Source organism: Rana temporaria, chromosome 5, assembly GCF_905171775.1.
Source record: "Rana temporaria chromosome 5, aRanTem1.1, whole genome shotgun sequence".
Taxonomy (NCBI): domain Eukaryota; kingdom Metazoa; phylum Chordata; class Amphibia; order Anura; family Ranidae; genus Rana; species Rana temporaria.
Genome location: NC_053493.1, coordinates 34,216,095 through 34,226,515, shown reverse-complemented (window position 1 = coordinate 34,226,515; position 10,421 = coordinate 34,216,095). Strand labels below are relative to the sequence as shown.

The window sequence follows — 10,421 nt, the reverse complement described above, 5'->3', positions numbered from 1 at the left end:
GCTCATGTTTACAAAACATAAACTAAAAAGTTTGCCAGGGTGTCCGCATTGCAGGAGCCATTTTGTCGCCGACTCTTTCCATAGAGTCCAATAGGTTTTGGGTCTCCGGAAAAATGTCTGCCGCATATCGATCCTGTTATACAGCCCAGCGCCGGAAATGGTCTCTTCGAATTTGATTGGATGGACGATACCATAATGTACAAAAACTTGGGGGGAGTTGATTTTTTTTTTTAACAGAATAAAATAATTTTTGGCTACTAATGCAGTGTATAGGGTAAATTTAACGTATAATAGTGAACTGATATTCACGCCGTCAGTTCTCAGAGCCTTGTGTGCTATCAGAGCAGAGTTATGAATTGTGTCAGTGGCGATTCCCCCCTGCAGTGTGTCGGATGGACTCTCCCTCCTCCTGAGTGTCCCTTGCACTGGGGGAGATGATGTGAGGTGAAGGTGGTGGTGTGGATCTGGGGGATGCTGGGAGGTGGATTATCGGGGGCTGCTGTCACCCTGACACTCTCCAATGCCAAGGACACCTTCCTGCGCCTTTCCCCCGAGCTCAGGGCACAGCTACGCCTGGAGCAGGTAAGTGACAGCACCGTCTGTGCCACCAATCAGGGGTTCCCTCTGCTCTCACCTGTCACCTCACTGGCTACTGGGCTCCTGTGTGCTCCCTGATTGGCTAGTGTTACCTACAATACCCCAATACTACAACTGCTCCTCTGATCTGCTTATCACACATGGACAGGCACCTTCACTGCTATACCAATACACCCCTCTGTCACCTACACTGCCCCCGGCTGTCATCCTCCCATCTCCCCTACACACAGGTGTTACCCATCACACCCAACCAATGAGGGGTCAGCCACCACACCCAACCAATCGGGGGTCAGCCACCACACCCAACCAATCGGGGGTCAGCCATCACACCCAACCAATCGGGGATCAGCCATCACACCCAACCAATCGGGGGTCAGCCATCACACCCAACCAATCGGGGGTCAGCCACCACACCCAACCAATCGGGGGTCAGCCATCACACCCAACCAATCGGGGGTCAGCCACCACACCCAACCAATCGGGGGTCAGCCATCACACCCAACCAATCGGGGGTCAGCCATCACACCCAACCAATCGGGGGTCAGCCATCACACCCAACCAATCGGGGGTCAGCCATCACACCCAACCAATCGGGGGTCAGCCATCACACCCAACCAATCGGGGGTCAGCCATCACACCCAACCAATCAGGGGTCAGCCACCACACCCAACCAATCAGGGGTCAGCCATCACACCCAACCAATCAGGGGTCAGCCATCACCCCCAACCAATCAGGGGTCAGCCATCACCCCCAACCAATCAGGGGTCAGCCATCACACCCAACCAATGAGGGGTCAGCCCATCACACTCAACCAATGAGGGGTCAGCCCATCACACCCAACCAATCAGGGGTCAGCCATCACACCCAACCAATCAGGGGTCAGCCATCACACCCAACCAATCAGGGGTCAGCCATCACACCCAACCATTGAGGGGTCAGCCATCACACCCAACCAATGAGGGGTCAGCCCATCACACTCAACCAATGAGGGGTCAGCCCATCACACCCAACCAATCAGGGGTCAGCCATCACACCCAACCAATCAGGGGTCAGCCATCACACCCAACCATTGAGGGGTCAGCCATCACACCCAACCAATGAGGGGTCAGCCCATCACACCCAACCAATGAGGGGTCAGCCATCACACCCAACCAATCAGGGATCAGCCATCACACCCAACCAATCAGGTGTCACCTATCCCACCCAACCAATCGAGTGTCACCCATCACACACAACCAATCAGGTGTCACCCATCACACACAACCAATCAGGGGTCACCCATCACACACAACCAATCGGGGGTCACCCATCACACACAACCAATCGAGTGTCACCCATCTCACACAACCAATCAGGGGTCACCCATCACACCCAATCCATCAGGTGTTTGTCGTCTTACCTATAGAGTGGGGAGAGAAATCTTATCCTCTCATGCTCAGGTCCAGGGACTTCTGTACACTTTTTGGAAAGGCTTCTCTCCCTCTACAAGTCATTGGAAGTGCCAAAACACCTGAAGCAGCTGCACCTGTCAATGATCGTAGGCTGACCATATGCTATACAATCTGATTGTGCAATCTTCTTTAGACCTATCATCAACTATGTAATGCAAGGGACCCCTGGATTTGCTACTTATTGCATGGACTATTTAGCTTTGTCCTTGTATTACATCGTTTTGGTATGGCTAAAGAAGACTGTAGAGATATTGCACAAAAAAAAAAAAAAAATTTATAAAAAGCTATTATCGTGCTTATCGTCATATAAAAATCCACACTTTATTTAAATTACAGGACAAGTCTAAACATTAGTGGAGAGCAGAGGGACTGGCAGGATCATGAGGTATTTCACACTAAGGAAGCAATACAAAGAGAACAGGATACTTTTTCATACAAGTACATGGTACAGCAGGGACATATCAGGAATAAAATAAGGTTGTGTTTACATATAGTTTAAATTGCCAACCGCAAGTCATGACTCCTGTTATCCTTGACTAAGTCACGTAATTGTGTGACGAAACGCACAGAGGTGGAGTCAGTGACGTCATCATGCAAAGCCGGAAGTGGATGAGCCGCGTCCTAGAGGGATGTCGATTCACCGCTCTTAAGGGTGCATTATATTTTAAAGTGAACTTACTGATGTGCACTGGTCCAATCGTGCACTAGTTCCTGTGAGTTTGCGTTTATGTGGCAGAAAACACGATGATGGCTTTTTGAGTTGCCATGTGGAGGGTGGGGGGAATGGGGCAAGTGGCAGGGAGTTGGGGTTAGTGGCAGTGTTGGGGGGGGAGTTCTGATCAGCCAACTTACCAACTTAGGTGATCTTGATCAAGGTGACCTGCTGATCTGAGAACTGTAGTGAGGACTTGTAATGGCAACTCTAATCACAAGTAGTGTTACTCAATGTGTCTCTGTCTTTGTGGTGTTTCGTAGCAGTGACACCTATGCCGAAATCAAGAGATAGGGTCTCCTCCAGCCCCTCCCACTTCACATTCCTCACCAGTCAGCTGACCTCTAGTCTCTGCCCCCAAGCCATGCCGTGAACTGAATGGGCGGCTGCAAAAGAGGCTGAGTTTGTTGGCTGTGGGCTTCAGGGCCAGCCCAGCTGGGTGGCCACAGGCTCCAGGGACAGCCTTTTAGGTGGCTGCAAAAAGGCTGAGAAAGCAGTGTGGGCTTCAGGAACAGCCCAGGATATGGTGACCCCTGGCAAATCATCATTCGACCCCCAGGTTGAGAACCACTGCTTTACACAGTGAAGAAAAAAGGCTACTAATATTTTTGTGGTGTTTACACATTAATACTAGTTATCACATTCACAGTAGACTGCACATGCAAATCATTATTTCTTTTTGCATGGAGGTTTTTTCACTTTGATTGAATATATCTGTGGTGTGTCGACCCTTCTTTTTCAAGACCTCTGCCATCGGCCCTGGCATGCTGTCAATCAACTTCTGGGCCACATCCTGACTTGTGGAAGACCATTCTTGCATAATCAATGCTTGGCGTTTGTCAGAATTTGTGGGTTTTTTATCACCCCTGCCCCTTGAGAATTGACTACAAGTTCTCAATGGGATAAGCATCTAGGGAATTTTCTGGCCATGGAACCAAAATGTAGATGTTTTGTTCCCCCAAGTCACTTAGTTATCACTTATGGCGAGGTGCTCCATCATGCTGGAAAAGGCATTGTTCATCACCAAACTTCTTGGATGGTTAGGAGATGTTGCTCTCTCACGTGGTTGCGCTGCACTTTTATAGCATATTTAATTTGATTTGATGTGAGAACACAGGTCAGTGTTGGCGGCAACTGGAGAGTATATACACCGTGGCCCGTATTCAGATAGGAGTTACGACGGCGTATCTCCGGATACGCCGTCGTAACTCTGAGTGTGCGGGGTCGTATCTATGCGACTGATTCGTAGAATCAGTTACGCATAGATTTCCCTAAGATCCGACCGGCGTAAGTCTCTTACACCGTCGTATCTTAGGCTGCATATTTACGCTGGCCGCTAGGTGGTGCTTCTGTAGATTTACGCGAGGAATATGCAAATTAGGTAGATACGCCGATTCAGAAACGTACGTCCGCCCGGCGCATTTTTTTACGTCATTTACGTAAGACTTTTTCCGGCGTAAAGTTACCCCTCATAAAGCAGGGGTAAGTCATGTTAAGTATGGACGTTGGAAACGACCGAACAGCGTCGTATTTTACGTCGTTTGCGTAAGTCGTTCGCCAATACGGCTGCGCGTAAGTTACGTTCACGTCAAAAGCATTGGCTTTTCGCGGGGTAATTTGGAGCATGCCAGGGCTCAAGTCCTGCGGGAACGCGTGGGAACGGAGTTCCTGCACTTTTTTCACAGCGGGAACTCGGTTCCCTTTGCAGGACTAGAGCAGCCAAGCCGTACGAGCCAATCCTTCACTAAGCAGCGATGCCCAGCTCGAGTCACTGTCAGGGGCAGGCGAACCTTAGTAATCCTTTATGTTACTGGCCGCTTCCTGTATATGGATTCATCGGGTAGTGTGCGGGTATTCCGTCACTTCCTCGATGCCGCAATGTCTCCTGGGAGCTTTTGTCATTGTTCCCAGGAGACTTTGCGGAGATCTGCCGCGAGTTATCGCGGGATTTAGAAAGAGCTTGCTTAAAAAAAAAAAAACATGCGTTTTAGTAATTATGCATATGAGGGTATAATTTATTTATTTTTGGTGGGGGGGGAGTGGATCTTGGGTGGGAGTTCCCACACTTTTTTCCCCAGGACTTGACCCCTTGAGCATGCGCACTGGGATATGTTCACGGACGGCGCATGCGCCGTTAGCCAAAAGCGTCATTTACGTGGGGTCAGCCATCATTACCATACAACACGCCCACTGCATGGAGAATTTGAATTCCGCGGGCTTACGCCGGACCACATACGCTACGCCGCCTTAACTTGGGGCGCAAGTTCTTTCTGAATACGGAACTTGCGCCCTAAGTTACGGCGGCGTACAATTGTATCTGAATCCGGGCCCGTGTGTTTGATAACAGTGAAAGGTATTGATCGATTGCGCAGGGGTTACCTGGTTATTACCTTTTTCCCAAAACGTTTCCTTTAAAGCGGGGTTTCACCCGAAAAAAAAAATTAACATTAGATTGAGGCTAATCGTGGGAAGCACAATCAGGTGTTTTTTAAAAAATCAATGCAGTATTTACCGTTTTAGCCCTGGTTCACACTATGTACGATTTGGAACGATTTGAGATGCGATTTGACATGTCAAATCGCATCTCAAATCGGCGGCATTTGCCGGCAATTGTCGGCAATGGCACTGTCCTAATCAGTGCGACGCCACATCTGCGATTTCAAAAAGTAGTTCCTGTACGATTTACATTAAATTGCGGCCGAAATCGCGGCCGCGAAATCGCGCATTTTACCGCGATTTTGAATTCGCAGCAGTGTGAACCTAGGCTCAGAGACAGATGTTCTCCGCGGCTTCCGGGTATGATCTTCGGGACTTCCGACCGTCGCATACAGCGCGTCACGAGTTGCCGAAAGAAGCCGAACGTCGTTGCGGCTCTATACATCGCCTGCGCACCGACGTTCGGCTACTTTCGGCAACTCGTGACACACTGTATGCGACGGTCGGAAGCCTGTCAATCAAATAGGAACGCCCAGTCCCGAAGATCATACCCGGAAGCCGCGGAGAACATCTATTTCTAAAACGGTAAGTACTGCATTGATTTTTTAAAAAAAACACCCGATTGTGCTTCCCGTAATTGGCCTCAATCTAATGTTAAAAATGTGTTTTTCGGGTGAACCCCCACTTTAACATTTGTTGTTGTACAGGAATCTAATTATACAGTATAATATTACACTGTTGTGGAAAGATAGACCTACAGCAATAACAATGAGAAATGTTGTACGTGAGCGGTAACACATACAATTACAACATAACCTTTGCTCCTATAGCAAGATCGTCTGGTCTGGGAGATGTTAATGTGTAATAACTTTCATAGGAGGGGGGAGGGGATTGCTTTTCTTGTCTTCTCATTTATGGTGTAAAATCAGCCCGGCGTTGGGAAAGGTTCCAGGACTTTGTATTTTGTACACTGGACTGTATGTGGGGTGTTGGCTTTTCTCCCTTGTGATTTATCGCTGCTAAAGGAATTTAAGGCCAGAAATTGATGGATCTTCTGCACTTATTGGGCCAGATTCAGATAGGTTTACACGGATCTAAAGATCCGCTCACCTATCTGATTTACGTTACGCCGCCGCAAGTTTTTGAGGCAAGTGCTTTATTCAGAAAGCACTTGCCTCTAAAGTTGTGGCGGCGTATCGTAAATCCCCCTGGCAGAATTCAAATTCCGTGGCTAGGGGGTGTGTAAAATTTAAATCAGGCGCGTCCCCGCGCCGAACAAACTGCGCATGCGCCCTCCGTAAACGTTCCCAGCGTGCATTGCTCCAAATGACGTCGCAAGGACGTCATTGGTTTCGACGTGAGCGTAACTTACGTCCAGATCTTTTCTGAATCGACTTACGCAAACGATGTAAAATTTCAAAACTCGGCGCGGGAACGACGGCCATACCTAACATAGGATACCCCTCACATAGCAGGGGTAACTATACGCCGGAAAAAGCCGAACGCAAACGACGTAAAAAAAATGCGGCGGTCGTTCGTTTCTAAATCGGCGGAAATCCTCATTTGCATATTCGTCGCGTAAAAAAAAACGAAACGCCACCTAGCGGCCGGCCTGGAATTTCAGCCTAAGATCGGACGGTGTAAGTCACGTACACCTGTCGGATCTTAGGGAGATCTATGCGGAACCTGATTCTATGAATCAGGCGCATAGATATGACCGTCGGAACTCAGAGATACGAAAGCGTATCAGGAGATACGCCGTCGTATCTCTTTCTGAATCTGCCCCATTGTTTTCTCAACATGGACCTTTTGTGTTTCTGTTTAATCGCACAACACACCCTGGTCTGTGCATTACAGCAACATGCTTTCACACAACACGGTCATGGATAATCCAGGATGACTGGCAATAATGAGAGCTAGAAGTACTAAATTATCAACATTTATTTACAAAAGTGGCATAAAATCTCCCAACAATGGTTGTTCCAAACACTATAGGTCACACATCACAGTAAAAGGATTCCTTATTCCCTGTACTAATGTCACGTATTACATTGTCAACACATTTCACAGTCTCAAGCCACTTCTTCAGGACTCGTCTATAAACAACATTCCTCATATGAACCCAGTTCTGGCACCTCTAACACTGAATATATATATATATACTGGCAAGGGGTGCTGGAGGGTCTATTGCTGATGGCCGCTGGAGATATGTAGTGGTTGGGGGTGGATCTATTGTTACTGGGGAAGGGCCTATTGCTTCTGGAGAGGTCTACAGTTGCTGGCTGCAGGGAATATATTTTAATGCTTTTCTTAGTATCTGTGACAGACTCACCTGGTACAGAGGCTTTTGGAGGAGACTGAATGCTAGCCTCTTGCCTTGCGATCATGGGCCCTGGCATTTGAGGGAATGGTGCGCTTTGTGAGCTGTATGCCTGGGACCCTGTATATGCCATTAGAGTGACTGATTCAAACTGTTGGGACATAGTGTAAGGAGATGCTAATGCCACCCCCTCCAGCCATCTGTCTGTTCTCTGTGCTAATTGACCCTGCTATTGTGTGAAGATGTCCTGTGTTTACACTTATGATCATGTGTATTGTATAGCAGGTGAGTGAGGAGACGAGACATCTACCCTGAAAGGTCATATCTATGAGTCACCTAGTCTGGGTAAGGCTGCATTCACACCTGAGTGTTTTGTCGCCTGAAGCGCGACGCTCAAAAACGATAGAGGGGGAAAAAAATAGGATTTTTTGTACTCACCGTAAAATCCTTTTCTCTGAAGTCCATGGACGGACACAGCTCCTTAAATCTTGACAAGTGGGTTATGTTCCCTCTCCTGTAAACAGGAACATAATCCACTTGTCAAGACTTAAGGAGCTGTGTCCGTCAATGGACGATAAGAGAAAATAGGATTTTTTGTACTCACCGTAAAATCCTTTTCTCTGACGTCCATGGACGGACACAGCTCCTTAAGTCTTGACAAGTGGGTTATGTTCCTGTTTACAGGAGAGGGAACATAACCCACTTGTCAAGATTTAAGGAGCTGTGTCCGTCCATGGACGATAAGAGAAATACATTATTCCATATGGAGATGGTTCACATCTCCACTCCAAATCGCGAATCGGGCGTTTTTGAGCGTTTCTATTTCCCATAGAAAGTAATGGAAACGCTTGATTCAAGCAACAATGAGCGTTTGCTACGGGCGTTTTGTCGCTTTAATCAATAGAACTTCTCACCCAGGCAGAAGATAAAAAAAATCTACCAACATAGCAACAAGTGATGAAAAGATGATAATTTTTCCTATTGGCTAAAATAAAAAACGTCGAAGTACAAAAACGTCGGACGACGCTGTATGCAAACGCGCAAATAAGCATGAATACGCGCAACAAAACGACCTACGCTCAGGTGTGAATGCAGCCTTAATGATTAGTTAATTAGCTCATGTTAATTTATGTTCTGGTTACCTCCTCTTTAAACTGTATATAAGGTTGTATTCTTGGTTCTATTAAACACTCCATGTTCAGCAGACAAACAAATCTCTTCTCGTTGTGTGCTTGTGAGCAGCTGAAATATCTGATATCTATATCCAGACTGATAGGAAGCTGTATATGACGGAAGCACTCAAGCAGAGTGTTGGATGTTCCGTTACAGTATCGTTAACAAATTCCTTATCAACACAAAATGATATTTCGTTCTGTATTGTCTAAAAGGGAAGGAACTAGGAGGTGGGTAGGGGGTAAAACCAGGGGACAGTGCTTGGAGGTGTGGATAGGGGGAATGAAAAATTCCCTGTGTGAAACCCATATAATTCCTTACCATTAGGAGTAGAGGGTAAAAAAACAAAGGGAGGAGAGAGGAAAAAATAGGGCGGGGGATAATTAGTTGAATTCTTAGAATCAATTAGGGCTGCAACGGATCACAGGTGATCCGAACGGGTCACCCCCTTCGGATCGGCACACACTGTGATCCGCGGATTGCCGCGGCTCTGGAGCTAGGCCGAAGCCGCGGCCTTTCCTAATGATATGTCCGCGGCTCTGGAGCTAGGCCGAAGCCGCGGCCTTTCCTAACGTTATGGCCGCGGCTTCAGCCTACCTCCGGAGCCATGGCTATAACGTTAGGAAAGGCCGCAGCTTCGGAGCCACGGCCATCTTGGTACACCCGGCAGCAGCCCTCCTCCTCTGTTTACACCCACAGGAGGAGGAGCCCGCACTCGGACACACCACTGGAAGTGACTGTACTACCTGAGGGGGGGGCTGTCTTGCCTGAGGGGATGTGGATATTACAGTGGGGGGGGGGGAGATGTGGATATTACAGTGGGGGGGGAGATGTGGATATTACAGTGGGGGGGGAGATGTGGATATTACAGTGGGGGGGGGAGATGTGGATATTACAGTGGGGGGGGGGAGATGTGGATATTACAGTGGGGGGGGGGGAGATGTGGATATTACAGTGGGGGGGGGGGAGATGTGGATATTACAGTGGGGGGGGAGATGTGGATATTACAGTGGGGGGGGGGGGGGAGATGTGGATATTACAGTGGGGGGGGGGGAGATGTGGATATTACAGTGGGGGGGGGGGGAGATGTGGATATTACAGTGGGGGGGGGGAGATGTGGATATTACAGTGGGGGGGGAGATGTGGATATTACAGTGGGGGGGGGGGAGATGTGGATATTACAGTGGGGGGAGGAGAGATATGGATATTACAGTGGGGGAGAATTTTTTTTTTTTTTGCCGATCTGAGACTCCTGATCCGAGGAACGATCCGAACCGTGAGTTTTTTGATCCGTTGCACCCCTAGAATCAATGTAAACTCTTACAAGAATTATGCCATATGTGAATATAGTCCTGAAGAAGCGCCTTGAGACCGCATAACCCGTTAACATTGTAACATGTATACATGGCATAAGGAATCCTTTCTCTACTGTGATTTTTTTTACCTATAGTGTTTGTATCTTCCATTATTGGGAGATTTTTTGCTATTTTTGTAATAAATTATGAAATTGTGTACTACTCGTGACAGATTTACTGGTTTGTTCAGGCAGAGCCAACCAATCGATGACTGTGCAAGAACAAAACTCCTACTCCCCCCTCAGCTGTGTAGTTGCTCCTTTTGGATAGGGAATGTATCAAGGCGTCAACTCTCAGAAAGGAGTATTTTCATAATCAAACTGATTTACTAAACAACATGTGAGTGTGCATGTTTAACAAAGTGCCTTCTATCTATA

At 47.7% G+C, this 10,421-nt stretch overlaps 1 protein-coding gene across 4 annotated transcripts in view; it reads left to right on the top strand.

Annotated features, from left to right (window-relative positions):
* Positions 1–404: 404 nt before the first annotated feature.
* The window catches only part of PEX1 (peroxisomal biogenesis factor 1), a 126,308-nt gene continuing 116,291 nt past the window's right edge, over positions 405–10,421 (top strand). For 2 of the 4 annotated variants that reach the window (XM_040352353.1, XM_040352352.1), the window contains exon 1: positions 405–582. In XM_040352353.1, coding sequence (XP_040208287.1) covers positions 472–582 — 111 coding nt within the window. In that variant the 5' untranslated portion in view covers positions 405–471. The remainder of the gene's footprint in view (positions 583–10,421) is intronic. The other 2 variants (XM_040352358.1, XM_040352354.1) reach the window with 1 other exon arrangement.